The sequence below is a fragment of the Hyla sarda genome, chromosome 6 (genome assembly GCF_029499605.1).
Source record: "Hyla sarda isolate aHylSar1 chromosome 6, aHylSar1.hap1, whole genome shotgun sequence".
In the NCBI taxonomy this organism is placed as follows: Eukaryota; Metazoa; Chordata; class Amphibia; order Anura; family Hylidae; genus Hyla; species Hyla sarda.
The window spans coordinates 125942285-125962461 of record NC_079194.1 but is presented as its reverse complement, the minus strand read 5'-3'; the positions used below and the strand labels follow the sequence as shown (position 1 = coordinate 125962461).

Here is a 20177-nt window from a genome sequence, read left to right as displayed (position 1 = left end):
TGGGATTCCGCACTCCCATTCAACCATCTGAAATTCCGCAAGCGGAATTTCAGAAGGTTGAATGGGAGTGCGGAATCCCATAGAAGTCTATGGGCTTTAGTATGAGTTGGGTGAATAGACCCTAAGGTGTGGTGTGAATACACCCCTACACAAATATCTGAAGTTACAATACCTGCAGAAATCACTGGAGATCGCAGACCGAAACTAAAGTAAATGTCCCTCCTGTCTGTCAGGACCTGATGGAATAAGGACAAGGTGGAAATTCCAGGAAAGGAGCCTTACAAATCATTCCCTCTCCAACCATATTCATGGGAAGCACAAAACAGACATGATAATAACCTTTATCTTTTAATTTAACCGAAAATAGAAAAATATTTAACACAATAAAAAAACAATAGTAATGACCAGTAAAGATGAGCAAAGTTACAGTGATTCGATTCGTCACAAACTTCTCGGCTGGGCAGTTGCTGACTTTATCCTGCATAAATTAGTTCAGCCTTCAGGTGTTCCGGTGGGCTGGAAAAGGTGGGTACAGTCCTAGGAGAGAGTCTCCAGCCCACCGGAGCACCTGAAAGGTGAACTCATTTATGCAGGATAAAGTCAGCAACCGCCGAGTCGAGAAGTTCGTGACGAATCGAATCACTGTAACTTTGCTCATCTCTAATGACCAGGTAACCCACCATTGAGGTGCTGCTACCCATTATGGAGGTCACACTTCTGTCCCGGCTCTCAGTTTAGCTTTGTATTTTCCTGTCATTTCTTTTGGAAGCGGCACCAGTCCAGGGCATGGAACCTGCCCATCTACTTCACACATGCACTCACGGAGGTAGTACTTTTTAGGGCCGAAGTTTGCAGGATTGGATAACACCATTTTCGCCTTTTCTTCTGCTTTTAAGGTCTCTCTGTGAGAAGCAGAAATTGTTATACACATAAGCCAGTAGGAGGCTAAAAAATCAGGATCTGATATATTAAAGAGGACCTGGAGCCAACTCCCCCAACATGTGATTGCATTATTAATTATTATTAATAAATAGCTTCGTTCTGATCAAACACCTGTGTAAAGTTTCTTGTTACGCTCTTCTGTTCCCGAGATATGAGGGTTTATAGTTTGTCTGACAATTCAGAGAAATCAGTCAGATGGGCGGGAACTTAATTTTAATAATGGGATTGGTGATGGGCGGGATTATACAGCCGGGGGGGGGGGGGGGGGTGGATGTTTTGCATTGAGGGGCTTGTATGCCTAATACCCCCCCCCCCCCCCCGACTATAATCCCGCCCATCACCTATTTGTTACAATGTATTATTTATTTACTTATTATTAAGTTCACGCCCATCTGACTGATTCCCTGAATTGGTAGACAGATTATAAACCCTCATATCTCAGGATCAGTAAGGCATAGCAAGAGACTGTAAAGAGAGATTTGACCAGGCTACCCCAAGCTATTTCATGACACATAAAAGCTAATTTTAGGGGTTGGACACAGGAGCTCTTTAAAGGGGTACTCCGGCCCTGAGATCTTATCCCCTATCCAAAGGTGCCAGCTCAAACAGCCAGGTGGCAACCATGGGGCCGGAGTATTGTGACGTCACGACTCCGCCCCCGTGTGACGTCACCCCCCCGCTATGCAAGTCTATGGGAGGGGGCGTGACATCCGTCACGCCCCCTCCCATAGACTTGCATAGCGGGGGGGGGTGACGTCACATGGGGGCGGAGTCATGGCGTCACAATACCCTGGCCCCATGGTCGCCACCCGGCTGTTTGAGCTGGCACTGTGACGTGCAGCTCAAACAGGTGGGTGGCGAATACAAGATTGCGGGGGTCCCCAGCGGCGGGACCCCGGCGATCTGACATCTTATCCCCTATCCTTTGGATAGGGGATAAGATGTCTCAGGGCCGGAGTACCCCTTTAAGCAGTAATGCAAATTGCTTTGTGAACATCCCCCAGCATTCTACGTTGACTAATTTCTTGCAGCAGTTAAAGTGCTTTTCATCTGATACAGAGCACCAAATCCCCTGCATAGCCATATAGTAATATGGTAATATTCTTATTTCCTACAGTCACCATTAGAGAATATATGCAGGAAACTCCCCCTAGAAATGGTTGTTTGGGAGCCAGAATGTTATCATTTAACTCTAGGTCTGGGGATTTGGAGCTCCGTATCCGAAAAACTGAGCTCTCACTAGTAAAACCATATAGTTAGAAATCAATCAACACAGAATGTGAATTGAGATTGGCTCATAGTAGGGCCATTAGGTTTTCCTTGTGTTTGAATAAAATATTGGTGACCCTGATGGACACATCATGCATTTGTGAAGATAGGCTAAGGGTACATTCACACGGGCGGATTTATTTGCGGGTTTCCCGCTGCGTATTTGAAAGGGGGCGGGCTCTTCTCGGCTGTCTGCAGCAGATTTTCTGCGGCGGAATTTACGCTGCGGAAAAAACGCTGCAGACCCTACTGACTTCAATGGGGCTTGCGGCGGCTTTTCCACAGGGTAAATTCCGCCACGGAAAATCTGCTACGGAGAGACAGGAAGAGACCGTCCCCTTTCAAATACGCAGCGAGAAATCCGCAAATAAATCCGTCCGTGTAACGTACCCTGATACTGGTCATAGCTAATGGTTTGGTGCAATTATATGTAGTCTTAACAGCCCGCACTCCACTCCACTTATCTTCCGTGATACACTGTAGCAAACTGGGGACAAGTACAATTTGAGCTGTTGATATATTTACCTCACAAACTAATGATGGACTATATACAAGTATTAGGTCTCTACGGGACTGTAGATTCTGGAGAATTCTGTAGATTCTGTTCAATTGTGGAGAATTTAAACACCATGTATTAGATTATTACTGAACTGAAGTTCTCTCCCCCAAACAATATCTATTGCATATCTTGTAGATAAACCTCATCGTGTTTTCAGAATGTGTCGGCAGCATAGACTGTGATGCCGGCAAGAAAGGTATTCCCATGTCTACTATTGCTTACCCAAGGCACACATTGATCTCAACAGTCCTAGTGACTACATTCTATCTGCTGTCATCCTTTTGGACCCGGGACTGGGGTCCCAGAAACCTGCCTGAACCATATTTACTTAATTTGCTGTTTAGAATTATAAAAAGAGATTGCTGAGCAGGTGTATGTGTATTATACAGTGTCCCCCCCCCCAACCTACGATGGCCCCGACATACGATCATTTCAACATACGATGGCCTCTCAGAGGCCATTGCATGTTGAAGGCAGCATCAGCATACGATGCTTTTGTATGTCGGGGCCATAGCATAAACGGCTATCCGGCAGCGCAGACTGCTTCAGCTGCCACCAGATAGCCGTTTACGGTGCCCTGTGTGGTCTGCTGACGATGACTTACCTGTCCTTGGGGCTCCGGAGGTCCTCTTCGGGATCCCCTGCATCGTCGGCGCTCTTCATCGTTGTCATCACATCGCTGCGCACACCGTCCTGTCATCCTACAGGAGCGGCGTGCGTAGCGACGTGATGGCGGCGACGGAGAGCAAGGATGCTGGGGAAGCAGAGGCATTGCCGGAGCATCGGGGACACCCTGGGGACGCGGCGACAGCGATGGACGGCGACATCCCGGGCAGCGGTGACGAGCGGTGACGGTCCGGAGCGGTGGGGACAGGTGAGTACAACCTCCAATACCAGTGGTCTTCAACCTGCAGACCTCCAGATGTTGCAAAACTACAACTCCCAGCATGCCCGGACAGCCAACGGCTGTCCAGGCATGCTGGGTGTTGTAGTTTTGCAACATCTGGAGGTCCGCAGGTTGTAGACCACTGTCCTATACTTTACATTGCACGGATCCCTCAACATACGATGATTTCAACAAACGATGGTCCATTTGGAACAGATTACCATCGTATGTTACCATCGTATATATATATATGTAACTCCAAGCGAAAGAGCCAGCAAAGACCCCCTCTGTAAGTGCACGTGGTCAGCCAACTGGCAGGTCAGCAGTCCGTAAATATGCAATCTCCACCACAGCACAAAAAATCAGAGGTCCAGGATCAAGTAGAAAGGCTTCCAAGTTTATTCACACCATAAATGTGATAGCGGTGCAACGTTTCGGCAAACTGCCTTTGTCAAGCATACAAATCATACAAAATGCAAAACTTAAATACATCAAGGTGCTTTCTGATAGGTTTACAATCAGCTGTGATACATTGTGATTAATGATTCCATCCAACCCTCTAAAGGTGATTGGTTCTCATGTGTGACATCATCACAACAAGCAATGACTACTACAATAAAGTGCATATTCTCACTCTAGTGACCATACAATAGTTAGTAAATGAATAGGAGGGAGTGTACATGGCATCAGAATCAAAACCGGCTCTATTGATTGTCAATAACTATCGTATAAGTACTTACGATCGTTCCGTCCCTCCATGTGTCTATATGTTTGTAAACAAATGTATTGCGGCTGCGCGAAATCGTGCCTGCCGCGGCTCTCGTAGTTCCACTGTTGGTGGAATACATTTGTTTACAAACATATTGACACATGGAGGGACTGAACGATCGTAAGTACTTATACGATAGTTATTGACAATCAATAGAGCCGGTTTTGATTCTGATGCCATGTACACTCCCTCCTATTCATTTACTAACTATTGTATGGTCACTAGAGTGAGAATATGCACTTTATTGTAGTAGTCATTGCTTGTTGTGATGATGTCACACATGAGAACCAATCACCTTTAGAGGGTTGGATGGAATCATTAATCACAATGTATCACAGCTGATTGTAAACCTATCAGAAAGCACCTTGATGTATTTAAGTTTTGCATTTTGTATGATTTGTATGCTTGACAAAGGCAGTTTGCCGAAACGTTGCACCGCTATCACATTTATGGTGTGAATAAACTTGGAAGCCTTTCTACTTGATCCTGGACCTCTGATTTTTTGTGCTGTGGTGGAGATATGTATGTATGTATATATATATATATATATATATATATATATATATATATGTATATGTGTATATATACATACACACACACGTGTATGTATATGTACATATCAAGACACTATATATATATATATATATATATATATATATATACACACACACATATATATATATATATATATATATATACACACATATATATATATATATATATATATATACATATATATACACATACACCTGCTCAGCAATTTCTTTTTCCCGGTATCCTGACACATACTTTGAATGTATCCTAAAAATGTGATGTGAATGTGGCGTTAATGATCTTACAGATGGTTGAACAGGCACGGTTGACAGGTGCCCCTGCTCACTATGGAAGCATTACATAACCTGTAAACAGAGGTTGCAGTGGCCTTACTCTGTTTTGCCCAGGATTTTCTTCACGTGCTGTATGATGTCCGTCCGGCTTTTATCTTCAATGTCAACCAGGACCTGTTCCCCATCATCTGCCGAAAAGAGACACACAGACTGAGGGAAAGTGCCACAAATACTCTAGTTGAGATATTTCCCCCCAGTAATCTGCAGCATCAATCCTGGGGATAATATGGTTGAATAAAAAGGGTATTCGTATGATTAGAGTAATTCTGTTTACTGTCTGGAAAGGACCAGTAGTTCTGCTCATCCTAAGCCTTCTGGTTCATGAACACTAAAGCAAGACACAGGTAGGTAACGCGGAGTTATATCTGATGTTGGGGGTAAAAGATGATAAATAGGATGGGGTGAAATAAGCAGCCCCTGCACTCACCCAGGTAGAACCTTAAGAAAGGAGATGGGGTCATATTCTTCAACAGCATAATCTGCACCCAAGGATTCTTATACTGGATTTGAGGAATGTTAAAGAACACAAAACTCCTGCAAGAATAAGATATAAGTTCAAAGTTATAAAGTTATCCCCTAACCACAGGCCTCAGATATCTAATCAGTGTGGGTGTGCCACCCGAAACCTCAGCCAATCAGCCGTTCTAGTGCCATGGCACCCCAATTCACAGTAGATGGAGGCAGTAGCTTACCCTGACAGAAATTGTGACATTTTGGCATTAATTTATGACTGATCAAGCAAAAAGGGTCTTTTATTTAAAGGGGCTGTGCTGGGTTCACACTACGTTTTGTCCCATACGGGAGCGCATACGGCAGGAGGGAGCTAAAAGCTCGCGCTCCCGTATGTGACCGTATGCGCTCCCGTATGTCATTCATTTCAATGAGCCGACCGGAGTGAAACGTTCGGTCCGGTCGGCTCATTTTTGCGCCGTATGCGCTTTTACAACCGGACCTAAAACCGTGGTTGACCACGGTTTTAGGTCCGGTTGTAAAAGCGCATACGGCGCAAAAATGAGCCGACCGGACCGAACGTTTCACTCCGGTCGGCTCATTGAAATGAATGACATACGGGAGCGCATACGGTAACATACGGGAGCGCGAGCTTTTAGCTCCCCCCTGCCGTATGCGCTCCCGTATGGGACAAAACGTAGTGTGGACCCAGACAGGAGGCTCCTTCTACAAGTCTCAATTAAAGGTTATTTTCCCACACCTGTGGATTTTTATTGCAATTAGTGTATGTCTATAAATAGTCAATGGGTTTGTTAACTTTTATATGGATGCACTGAGCAGACTAGATACTGAGCCATGGGGAGCAGAAAAGAACTGTCAAAAATCAAGGTAACTTTATAAAGATGAAAAAATATATAGATATAGATATTCAAAGCCTTGATATGCTAGTCAGTAATGTTCAATCATTTCACCAGATTTCTTGATACCAGGCCAAGGTCAGGCAGGCCAAGAAAGATTTCAGTCACAACGGCCAGAAGAATTGTTTAGGATACAAAGAAAACCCCACAGGTAACCAGTCGTGTGGTTGTATAAAGGAGCCCAATATGATGAAACGTAAAAAATAAATAAAATAAAAAAAGGCTGTCTGGACGAGTTGACCCACCAGTGGCTACAACAGAAAAAGGTGAAGGTTCTGGAGAGGCCGTCACAGGCTACTGACCGTAATCTGTCACTTTGACATTTAGAGACATGCCAAAAGTTTTGATTGTTCTGGGTCTGAGACTATGACTGATAGATAATATCAGTAGATAACGCTCGCTAGATAAGTGGCCCTAGATAGATAACACTAGCTGGGAGAAGAGTAAGCAAGACAAACTTACAATGTAAGTCTATGGGATTGTCTCAGTCAGTGCATGCTTTTCTCCCTACTCCTACTAACAACTGTTCTTGTTAAAGATGACCAAGGACCTTGTATAATGGAGGCATTTTACCAAGAGGAATGGGCAGCTATATCACCTGCAAGAACTTACTTGGAGCCTCAAAGACATCTATTACAAAAGTACTAAAAGTACTTCGGGTTTTCAGACTTCTAACCCCTAGAGGACACGCAATGAACATGAACAGTACTTCGCAGGGTTCCTCGATTACGGTGTCTCCTGATACAGTGATCGGAACAAGCTGGCTGCTATCAGCCTCCCCCCCGCGTCTCCCCCCCCTCACCCTGTGCCCTCTGCGTTCCTCACCCTGTGCCCCTCTGCGTTCCCTCCCTCACCCTGTGCCCTCTGCGTCTCGCCCCCCCCTCCCCCTGCGCCCTCTGCGTCTCGCCCCCCCCTCCCCCTGCGCCCTCTGCGTCTCGCCCCCCCCCTCCCCCTGCGCCCTCTGCGTCTCGCCCCCCATCCCCCTGCGCCCTCTGCATCTCCCTTCCCCCTGCGCCCTCTGCGTCTCCCCTCCCCCTGCGTCTCCCCTCCCCCTGCGCCCTCTGCGTCTCCCCTCCCCCTGCGCCCTCTGCGTCTCCCCTCCCCCTGCGTCTCCCCTCCCCCTGCGCCCTCAGCGTCTCCCCTCCCCCTGCGCCCTCTGCGTCTCCCCTCCCCCTGCGCCCTCTGCGTCTCCCCTCCCCCTGCGCCCTCTGCGTCTCCCCTCCCCCTGCGCCCTCTGCGTCTCCCCTCCCCCTGCGCCCTCTGCGTCTCCCCTCCCCCTGCGCCCTCTGCGTCTCCCCTCCCCCTGCGCCCTCTGCGTCTCCCCTCCCCCTGCGCCCTCTGCGTCTCCTCCTCACCCTGCGCCCTCTGTGTCTCTCCTCTTCACCCTGCGCCCTCTGTGTCTCTCCTCCTCACCCTGCGCCCTCTGTGTCTCTCCTCCTCACCCTGCGCCCTCTGTGTCTCTCCTCCTCACCCTGCGCCCTCTGTGTCTCTCCTCCTCACCCTGCGCCCTCTGTGTCTCTCCTCCTCACCCTGCGCCCTCTGTGTCTCTCCTCCTCACCCTGCGCCCTCTGTGTCTCTCCTCCTCACCCTGTGCCCTCTGTGTCTCTCCTCCTCACCCTGTGCCCTCTGTGTCTCTCCTCACCCTGTGCCCTCTGTGTCTCTCCTCCTCACCCTGTGCCCTCTGTGTCTCTCCTCCTCACCCTGTGCCCTCTGTGTCTCTCCTCCTCACCCTGTGCCCTCTGTGTCTCTCCTCCTCACCCTGTGCCCTCTGTGTCTCCTGATACAGTGATCGGAACAAGCTGGCTGCTGATATCAGCCTCCCCTCACCCTGTGCCCCCTGCGTCTCCCCCCCTCACCCTGTGCCCTCTGCGTTCCCCCCCTCACCCTGTGCCCTCTGCGTTCCCCCCCTCACCCTGTGCCCTCTGTGTCTCTCCTCCTCACCCTGTGCCCTCTGTGTCTCTCCTCCTCACCCTGTGCCCTCTGTGTCTCCTGATACAGTGATCGGAACAAGCTGGCTGCTGATATCAGCCTCCCCTCACCCTGTGCCCCCTGCGTCTCCCCCCCTCACCATGTGCCCTCTGCGTTCCCCCCCTCACCCTGTGCCCTCTGCGTTCCCCCCCTCACCCTGTGCCCTCTGCATTCCCCCCTCACCCTGTGCCCTCTGCGTTCCCCCCTCACCCTGTGCCCTCTGCGTTCCCCCCTCACCCTGTGCCCTCTGCGTCTCGCCCCCCCTCACCCTGTGCCCTCTGCGTCTCGCCCCCCCTCACCCTGTGCCCTCTGCGTCTCGCCCCCCCTCACCCTGTGCCCTCTGCGTCTCGCCCCCCCTCACCCTGTGCCCTCTGCGTCTCGCCCCCCCTCACCCTGTGCCCTCTGCGTCTCGCCCCCCCTCACCCTGTGCCCTCTGCGTCTCGCCCCCCCTCACCCTGTGCCCTCTGCGTCTCGCCCCCCCTCACCCTGTGCCCTCTGCGTCTCGCCCCCCTCACCCTGTGCCCTCTGCGTCTCGCCCTGTGCCCTCTGCGTCTCGCCCTGTGCCCTCTGCGTCTCCCCTCACCCTGTGCCCTCTGCGTCTCCCCTCACCCTGTGCCCTCTGCGTCTCCCCTCACCCTGTGCCCTCTGCGTCTCCCCTCACCCTGTGCCCTCTGCGTCTCCCCCTCACCCTGTGCCCTCTGCGTCTCCCCCTCACCCTGTGCCCTCTGCGTCTCCCCCTCACCCTGTGCCCTCTGCGTCTCCCCCTAACCCTGTGCCCTCTGCGTCTCCCCCTCACCCTGTGCCCTCTGCGTCTCCCCCTCACCCTGTGCCCTCTGCGTCTCCCCCTCACCCTGTGCCCTCTGCGTCTCCCCCTCACCCTGTGCCCTCTGCGTCTCCCCCTCACCCTGTGCCCTCTGCGTCTCCCCCTCACCCTGTGCCCTCTGCGTCTCCCCCTCACCCTGTGCCCTCTGTCTCCCCCTCACCCTGTGCCCTCTGTGTCTCTCCTCCTCACCCTGTGCCCTCTGTGTCTCTCCTCCTCACCCTGTGCCCTCTGTGTCTCCCCTCACCCTGTGCCCTCTGTGTCACCCCCTCACCTGGCCCCCTCTCCATGCTGGCCGCGGGTGTTGTAGTTGACGGTCATGATCTTGACGCTGTTCTTGAAGACGATCTCTCCGCTCTGGAGATACTGCAGGGTGCGGCGGATCGGGAAGGGCCCCTTCATCGGCATCTTGAAGATTGGCCTGGGACACTCACAGGAGCATGGCCGCACAGCACGCCGGGAATTGTAGGCTCACGTACCTGGGGCATGCTGGGTGGAGTGAGCTGTCAGCTGCCACCGCACTGCATGCCGGGGTGTGTAGTCCTGTCTCATCTGTCGCTGCGGTCATGTGACGTGCTCCGTGTTAACCCTGGATCTCAGTGCGACCAATATGGATTGAACATTGTTTTCCAATGAGGTAACTGCTCCAAAAGTAGTAAATATCTAGACGCTGGGGGTCACCAGGCTTTCCCAGAACTCTGAATGGTAATTACATAGTGAAGTCTCCTTTGACCCCTGTATTACTACTATTCGCTCTTCAGGCTTGTGGCTCTACACGATGTTTGTATGTTACCCCCAGCTTGGCTGACATTCCCTGACACTTCTAGAACGTCCTGATAAATCAGAGTGTCTCCCATAAGAGATATCCCTGTATCTATCCCTCCAGAGCTGTGATCACTAAACCAAAGCCGAGACCCCAAAGGTGCAACTCATTCTCCTTCATCCGGTCCTGTAAAGTCTGGTGTGAACATCGCTCTACCCCAGAGCAAATCCCCAGAGCAAGCAATGTAGACTCTGAATGGGCAAGGAATGCTGGGATAAAATATTACCCATAACTGTGGGATCAGGATAGTGACTCCTCCAGCAGAATAGTGAGTGCCGTTCAGGAGTATTAGGCTAAGATTCCACTTGTTTTTTTTTTTTGTAGCAAAAACACCAATAAATAAGCCCATTCTGCCGCATGGCGTTTTTGTTTTGAGATGTTTTGACTTGCAGATGTTAGCTTTGTGTCAATAGGGAACTGCAAAATGCCATATCCACTCAGCGTTTTTCAGTTTGGCATTTTTTTTTAATACTTTTGGTGTTTAGGGCTCCCTGGCCGTTTTTCAAAAACAACCTCTTGTTGAGACTTTTTGGCGTTTCTTCGGGAAAATCCCATAGAAGTCTTTAGGAGTGGGAAAACGACGTGGGTTTTAACTTTAGCGTTTTTGCAGGCTTTTTTAAATTCTTTTTTTGAACTTTAGAGATCCAAAAAAAAGGGATGGAGATCCTTTTTTTTTTTTTTTTTTTATGGCAACCTATGAAATGTATTTAAAAAAAAACAGTAGGGATGGAAAAAATTGTAGTTAACGAAATTTATATTTTTAAGTTCCAAATTTTTGTAATTTTCAATCAGGGACCAATTTATGTGAGCGGGCAGGGGCATAAAAATGTAGCTGGCCAATATAAAAAATAGATAAATGTGCCATTGATTGTAAAAATAATATATATATTTTTAAATTAAAGGTGCAGTCCAGTTAATAATTTTAATCTATTATTAGTTCCCTCCTTCCTTGTTTTATTTTAATGCAATAAACATTCATAAAAAATTTATATTGTATCCAATGTGCGTTTCAAATATCAAATGCTATAGATAGTTTAGTAACAAGTTTGTAGTTAGTAACAAGTTTGTAGTTGTAGCTAGTAACTACAAACTTGTTACTAAACTATCTATAGCACTTGATGTTTGAAACGCACATTGGATACAATATTACCTCATTGAACCATACAGGACTGTGGGTGGCTGTAACTGCTGCTATTCATTCATTTCATTTTACCCATTTTATATATGTGTCTATGTATAGAAAGTGTTTTACCTAATGTTGTCCATAGCAAGGGCCCTGCTTGGACTTATTCATATACAATTACGATATAATAAACTTGTTACTAAACTATCCATAGCATTTGATGTTTGAAACGCACATTGGATACAATATTACCTCATTGAACCATACAGGACTGTGGGTGGCTGTAACTGCTGCTATTCATTCATTTCATTTTACCCATTTTATATATGTGTCTATGTATAGAAAGTGTTTTACCTAATGTAGTCCATAGCAAGGGCCCTGCTTGGACTTATTCATATACAATTACGATATAATAAACTTGTTACTAAACTATCTATAGCATTTGATGTTTGAAACGCACATTGGATACAATATTACCTCATTGAACCATACAGGACTGTGGGTGGCTGTAACTGCTGCTATTCATTCATTTCATTTTACCCATTTTATATATGCATCTATGTATAGAAAGTGTTTTACCTAATGTTGTCCATAGCAAGGGCCCTGCTTGGACTTATTCATATACAATTACGATATAATAAACTTGTTTTAGTACAAATAGCTATTTAATCTAATCTAATTATATATATCTAGAGGTCTGTATTCCTATATTTCTTTTCTACTAAATTACAAATCTGTTTAACTTTCTGGCACCAGTTGGTCTGTAAACATTTGTTTTCCACCGGAGTTCCCCTTTAATGCACCAGGGGGCAGCATCATGTAACACGTCCAGGTCTGGCCTCCTTACTTCTGCCTGGGCCCCTTACATGACACTGCAGCTAAGTGTATTAACGGCCAAGGCGAGACTGTGTTACGGGTCAGGTACCAAAAGCCAGAACAGCACACAAGTAGATCACTGATCATGTATAGCAGACCAAACAAGTAGATCACAGATAATACTGATCAGTGCTATGTCACTGCACACATAGCACTGAACAGTAATATTAAAGGGGTATTTCAGGAAAAAACTTTTTTTTTTTTTTATATCAACTGGCTTCAAAAAAGTTAAACAGATTTGTAAATTACGTCTATTAAAAAATCTTAAGCCTTTCAATAATTATCAGCTGCTGAAGTTGAGTTGTTGTTTTCTGTCTTGGAACAGTGCTCTCTGCTGACATCTCTGCTTGTCTCGGGAACTGCACAGAGTAGGAGAGGTTTGCTATGGGAATTTGCTTCTAAACTGGGCGGTTCTCGAGACACGTGTCATCAGAGAACACTTAGACAGAAAAGAACAACTCAACTTCAGCAGCTCATAAGTACTGAAAGGATTAATATTTTTTAATAGAAGTAATTTATAAATCTGTTTAACTTTCTGGAGCCAGTTGATATATAACAAAAAGTTTTTTCCTGGATAACCCCTTTAACTGTTTGATTGCTATTTATAGTCCCCTATGGGAAAAAAAAAATGTAAAGTTTTTTTTTTTTTTTACAAAAAAAAGTGTAAAACAATAACTAAAAAATATATGGTATCGCTGCATGCGTAAATGTTCAAACTATTGAAATATAATGTTAATGATTCCGTACAGTGTCTAAATTGCTGCTTTTTGATTAAATCACATTTCATAAAAAATAACAAGTTATATATACACAAAAGTGGAATCAATAAAAACTACACGCAAAAAAAATAAGTCCTATACACAGAAAAATGGGAAACTTATAGGGGTCAGAATAGGGGAATCTTGAAACATTTTTTTTGTAAAAAAAAATGTGATTTTTAATCGTGTTGAACCGCAGAATTAAGGGAACATGCCAGTCTTACCGTAAATTGTACAGCGTAAAAAAAAAATATGCAAAATTGCAGTTTTCTTTTCCTCACAAAATAATATATTTTAGGTTTATAATATATTTTATCATACATTCTATGATAGAATGAAGGGTGTCATTACAAAGTACAAGTGGTCATACAAAAACAAGCCCTCATACAGGTCTGTGGATGGAAAAATAAAAGCGTTATGACTCTTAGAAGGTGAGGAGGAAAAAATAAAAATGCAAAAATGAAGCCTCCTCAATGCAAGTCTATGGGAGGGGGTGGGAAGTCATGAGCAGGGCGCGGTCGTGACATCATGACGCTCTAAACGAATGCCGGGTGCAGCAGGGAGCTCACAGGGGTCTCCAGCAGCGGGACCCCCGCGATCAGACATCTTCTCCACTAGGCGGGCGGAATATCCCTTTAAAGGAGAAACCCAGCCAAAACTAACTTATCCCATATCCACAGAATAGGGGATAAGTAGCTCATCCTGTGCCGTCTACCGGTAGATGACACAAACTCCTTAATTGACATCTGTACAGTACTGGGAATCACAGTAAGTTGTAAATTTACTGTGGTGTAGCAGGTACCCTGATGTTTCTGGAAAAGTGTGATAACATACATATATCCTTCTGATAAATAATAAACCAGTTTTTATTATCTTTTTTCCTATTTATCTAGTCTCAGCCATTTGTTTAAATAGGCACAGGTCGTGTGGAGATATAAAGGAACACAAGAAGACAGATGTTAAAATTCTTTATTTTGTCCTTGTGTCATCTTAAAGGAGCAGTCCAGTGGTGATTCAGTGGTAAGCAACTTATCCCCTATCCTAAGGATAGGGGATAAGTTGCAGATCGCGGGGGGTCCGACCGCTGGGGCCCCCTGTGATCTCCTGTACGGAGCCCCGACAGCCCGCGGGAAAGGGGCGTGTCGACCTCCGCACGAGGCGGCGGCCGACACGCCCCCTCAATACAACTCTATGGCAGAGCCGAAGCGCTGCCTTCGGCAATCTCCGACTCTGCCATAGAGATGTATTGAGGCGGCATGTCGGCCGCTGCCTCGTGCGGGGGTCGACACCCGCTATCTCGGCGGAGAGCCGGGGCCCCGTACAGAGAGATCGCAGGGGGCCCCAGCGGTCGGACCCCCCGCGATCTCAAACTTATCCCCTATCCTTAGGATAGGGGATAAGTTTTTCACCACTGGACTACCCCTTTAACCCCTTCCCTCTTTGACGATTTTTCATTTTTGCACATTTGTTTTTTCCTACTCCCCTTCTAAAAATCATAACACTATTTTCCATCTACAGACCCATATGAGGGCTTGTTCTTTGCACCAACAATTTTACTTTGTAATACCATTAATGATTTTACCACAAAATCTATGGAAAAACCAGAAAAAAATTAAAAGGGTATTCCAGGCAAAAACTTTTTTTTATATATCAACTGGCTCCGGAAAGTTAAACAGATTTGTAAATTACTTCTATTAAAAAATCTTAATCCTTCCAATAGTTATTAGCTTCTGAAGTTTTCTGTCTAACTGCTCAATGATGATGTCAAGTCACGGGAGCTGTGCATGATGGGAGAATATCCCTTGCATGATGGGAGAATATCCCCATAGGAGCTGTAAAACAAAAGAAGAACAGGTGCTCCCTTGTGGAGAATCAACGGGATCACAGGTGCGGGAGAAGGGAGGGTAAAAATGAAGGCTCACCCTGCCAGGTTGTGCAAATTCCCACACAACAAGGATCTGCGTTTGTAGTATAGTGAACTGGGTCTGCAGCCTTCCTGGAATCGACAGAAATGCAGAGGCGAAAGCTTCAGGGGTGCAGGAATACAGGCACTGACCAAGAAGGGGACCAGTGAAGCCAGGTAGATATCAAACAGCTTTAATCCAATGCGACGCGTTTCACCGCACTTGCGCGGTGAAACGCGTCGCATTGGATTAAAGCTGTTTGATATCTACCTGGCTTCACTGGTCCCCTTCTTGGTCAGCACCTGTATTCCTGCACCCCTGAAGCTTTTGCCTCCCCATAGGAGCTGGACAGCTCCGGGGATGTGAGTCATCAGAAAGCAGTTAGACAGAAAACAGCAACTCAACTTCAGAAGCTAATAACTATTGGAAGGATTAAGATTTTTTAATAGAAGTAATTTACAAATCTGTTTAACTTTCCGGAGCCAGTTGATCTATAAAAAAAAGTTTTTGCCTGGAATACCCCTTTAATTGTGGGGCAAAATTGAAGAAAAAAAAAGCCATTTTGTAATTTTTTAGCGGCTTCCGCTTCTACGCAGTGCAGTTTTTGATAAAATTGACACCTTATATTTATTCTGTAGGTCCATATGGTCGCAATGATACCCAATTTATACAGGTTTGATTTTATTTTACTACTATAAAAAATTCTAAGTACATGCACGAAAATTTTTCCGCGTATGTATGAGGGCTAATTTTTTTGCGCTGTAATCTGAAGTTTTTATCAGTACCATTGTTTTGCTCTGACTTTTTGATCACTTTTTATTCATTTTTAATAGTATAAAAAGTGACCAAAAATACGCTATTATGGATTTGTCAGTATATGCCATTGACCGTGCGGTTTAATTAACAATATGTTTTTATAGTTCGGACATTTACACACGCGGTGATACCACATATGTATATATTTATTTACACAGTTTCACAGGGAAAAGGGGGGTGATTCAAACTTTTATTAGGGAAGGGGTTAAATCACATTTATGAACTTTTTATTTTAATTTTTTTACACTTTTTTGCAATGTTATTGCCCCCATAGGGAACTATAACATGCAATACCTTGATTGCAGACACTGATCAATACTATGCCACAATATTCCTCTTGAGAACGCCGCTGTAGCAGTGAAACATGTAGAGGTTGGCATGTTTTGTTAGTTTTTAATTACTACAGTGACAGGAGTAGAGCGGTTGTCTGCAGAGCCGCCATACTACACACAGCTGGAGCATAATAGCCCTAGTATCATTGTATACATACACTCCTGTCCTGTATTGGTTTTTAAATCTTCACTTTGGGGACATCTTTTAGATTTACATTAATACAAGTTACATTTTAAAAGGGTGTGCATATTGTTTTTTTTTACCCCGGGCTTTGGCCCTGGGGTTTGGATTATATTGGGCCAACAGGAAGTAAGAAGCAAACAGCCCGGCGACCGAACACCTGTACCGGAGCTCCGGGGCCGCGTAGGCAGGCAAGAGAAAGTTTGTTTTCTCTTTTTTTGCAGCCCGGACCAGATAAAATAAGAAAAGTGCGCGCTTGGACTACTCCTTTAAAGGACTTCTGTAATGAAATATAACTTATGCCCTATCCAAATGATTCCCGACCGCTGGGAACAACACCAAGACCTCCTGAATGGGGCCCCGGCAGTGTGCTGGAAGGGGGTGTTCCGATCCCATAGAGATACATGGATGCAGCAAGTAGGCAGCTGCTTCCTGCGGGGGTTGGAACGGCCGCTTCTGGCAGACTGCCGGGGCTCTGTTCAGGAGATCACGGGGGGTCCGATCTATAACATTCCCTATCCTTTGGATAGAGGATAGGTAATATTTCACTGCACTACTCCTTTAAGTCCATCTGGGGGAAAAAAAGGTTTAAATTTTAGGGGCGCCAAGCCTTCTTTACTATAAGAACTGTGAATTTGTAGAACAGTCTACCTCAGGAACTGGTCACAGCAGGAACAGTTGAGGGTTTCAAAACAGATTTGAATACATTTCTTGAACAAAATAACATTAAAGGGGTTGTGTGCTGCCCTGCCTTTCAGAGCTCCGCTCACAGCGTCCGGAAGTTCATTACTCCGAACGCTGTGTGCGGGCTTCCGTGTTCGCGGCCGCCGGGTGTGACGTCACGCCCGGCCCCTTTGTGACGTCTCGCCCGGGGCGGGCGAGACGTCACAAAGGGGCCGGGCGTGACGCCACGCCTGGCGGCCGCGAACACGGAAGCCCGCACACAGCGTTCGGAGTAATGAACTTCCGGACGCTGTGAGCGGAGCTCCGAACTGCAGGGCAGCGCACAACCCCTTTAATACATATGCAGAAACCCTCTCCTCCTTATCCATTCATACCTCTTCCTTTATCCCTTTTTTCCTCTACTTGGTTGAACTTGATGTGACTATGTAACCATTCAATAAATAAACACACTGAGATCTGGGAAAGTTTGTTATCCACTTTAATAGTATAAACCTCATTCAGGGAGTTATTATGAAGCAACCAAAAAAAAAAAACAATGCCACAAGGAAAGAGCATTTAATAAAATGCATCAGCTAATCCATGCACTGCAATACACTATATACAAAACAACAATGCAAATCTCTCCGTGACGAAGACAATGATTAGATAGAAAATTCAGGTAAAAAATAATAACACTCATGCCGTATTTTAAAACATCACAGAAACAAGGCTGGTGACAGAAGAGGACTGACATGGGGGCATAGGAGCCAGAGTGGGGGGCCACATTTGGGCTCTGGTGTGGTGCTCAGTATGGCATCTTATAATATACAACAAAGCATCTAACAGATAATGGATCGGTCCTCTAAATCACATAACAAGGAGAGGGTGCTAGATACTCAGAATACCAATGGAGCAAAAATTCTGACAAAAAATTGTAGAAAATGTTTTCTGCTCAGTATAGTTGAAACAGTAAGGAGTGAAAATGACAGGACAGTCGTCCTCAGTGCAAAAAGTCCAGGGGTGAGAAAGGTGACAGGTTACTAATGTGTCCCCATGGGTGAGGCTGCATGAATGGTCACTACATGGCTGAAGGAGCACCCCCTACTACTTGAAGGCATAAGAGGGGCAGGATACCTGTGAACCCGGGCCTCTTACACCACAGGCATCAATTGTAGGGGTGAGCCTCTGCCTTTGGCTGACAACCACCTTATAAGCTATTAGCTGGCCTTAAATCTATTGACTCCCCCCCCCCCACTGGTTATAATGTGTAGCCCCGTGTGGAGTCTGGAAAGAAGTGTGACTGCAGGATTGGAATATACAGTTTGTCATCAGAGACACATAGCTCTGCATAGGAGTGGTATAGATTAAATGGGAGGGTTATTGGCAAGCTTCCCTTTAAATATATTATCTGACTGCAGTATAAAAGAAATATGAATCACTTCTCCCTCCCCAAGCCTTAGAGATGTATAATACAGGCATATACAAGGCTTGGTGGAGTAAGTAGTACAGTGCACTTCTTTCCTGTTACACATTATCCAGCAAGCTGTGTATAAAAGGCCACAGGCATGGGTTCTATTCAAAGCTTTACCTGCTGCCTCATGTGTAATGTATCAGCCATTAGCAACATATAAGGCACATTACTGTCTTGTGAATACTGCCCTCTGCTGGCTGTTCTAGATGGCTATGAATTATAAGTGCAGCTCCAGAATAGGTAATGGAATGGCTGAAATATCAACTGTCTCCTATCCCAGAGGTAAGACCCCCTCTGATCTCAAGATTGAGGACAACATGTTGCCAGAATGAACAGAGTGCACTGGGCATGCCTAGCCAAAATTCCCCGTCGTTGGGGTCATGGGGGTCCCATCAGTCAGTCAGACCTGCACCCTTAAAGGATTACTCAGCCTCTACTCTTAGCCCCTATCTTTTGGAATAAGAAATCTGATCTTGGGGGTGCCAGCAGATGGACCACCGCGATTAGACATCTTATCCCTTATCCTTTGGATAGGGGATAAGATGTCTAGGGGTGGAGTACCCCTTTAAACTTGCAATGTGGATAGGGGGTAACCCCTATAAGTCTGTACATGTTCAAAGCATATTTACAACAAGAATGTTCCCATTCACTGACAGCAAGAAGACATCTTGATGTTTAGGAGTTGAAACACACAGTATATTATAAAGTATATTGTAAAGTTACATCGCCCCTCTAAGCGATTCCATAACCTATTCTGCAAAGCAGCCCCTGCTCACAACAAACAGAAAACAGCAATAAATGGCACGCTTATCTTTTTCTCCATTTATACAGTACAGTCATGGCCATAAATGTTGGCACCCCTGAAATTTTTCAAGAAAATGAAGTATTTCTCACAGAAAAGGATTGCAGTAACACGTTTTGCTATACACATGTTTATTCCCTTTGTGTGTATTGGAACTAAACCAAAAAAGGGAGGAAAAAAAGCAAATTGGACATAATGTCACACCAAACTCCAAAAATGTGCTGGCCAAAATTATTGGCACCCTTAATATTTGGTTGTACACCCTTTGGAAATGACTGAAATCAGTCGCTTCCTATAACCATCAATAAGCTTTGTGACACTGTGGCAAGGGAAGGGTGTATTTCCCTAGCTCACCCTGGAGAAACCTCAACCTGTGGCCTAATTATTGAGGTAGCAGAAAGGGGAAGTGTGTTTAAAAAGAAGACAGACAATAGTTGGGGCCCTCCCTAGAAGACAGCAAGGTGGCTGTAGGGAGAGGAAGGGTCCTGCTGAGGAATACACAGCCCGAGCAGTGAGTGGCCCCAAAGAGTGGTGTGGACAAGACACACAGCAAGAGGTTGCAAACGCTGTGTGTGAACAGTGAGTAGAAGGTTGCAGGAGGCATAAGTTTAACTGGCTGGGAAAAGCCCACCAGTGTATAGTCAGGGCATGCTGGATTGTTTAGTTCTTGACTAGACGGTCTAGGGCTTTGTTTGTTCCTGTCTTATGTTTTTATTTATCCTGCAACCTGTCTAATAAAGCTGGCGAGGGGCCGGACTTGCATAAAGTACTGTTGTTTGCCTGGTGATTGAAGTGGAAACGTGTCCTGTGGCGGTGCCAAGGACGATCCCAGAGCTATCCCCAGGGAGAAATCCTTACAGCTTCTTACACCTCTCAGCCGGAATGTTGGACCACTCTTCCTTTGCAAACTTCTCCAGGTCCCTCTTATTGGAAGGGCGCCTTTTCCCAACAGTAATTTTAA

At 46.0% G+C, this 20177-nt stretch overlaps 1 protein-coding gene across 1 annotated transcript; it reads right to left on the bottom strand.

Annotated features, from left to right (window-relative positions):
- Positions 1-498: 498 nt before the first annotated feature.
- On the bottom strand, positions 499-9989 carry MRPS25 (mitochondrial ribosomal protein S25). Its single transcript, XM_056528316.1, has 4 exons — positions 9742-9989; positions 5740-5846; positions 5353-5440; positions 499-902 (listed from the first exon to the last, which is right to left on the bottom strand). The coding sequence occupies exons 1-4, from the start codon at positions 9873-9875 to the stop codon at positions 710-712; spliced, it is 522 nt and encodes a 173-aa protein (XP_056384291.1). The 5' UTR covers positions 9876-9989; the 3' UTR covers positions 499-709.
- Between the last annotated feature and the right edge of the window lie 10188 nt (positions 9990-20177).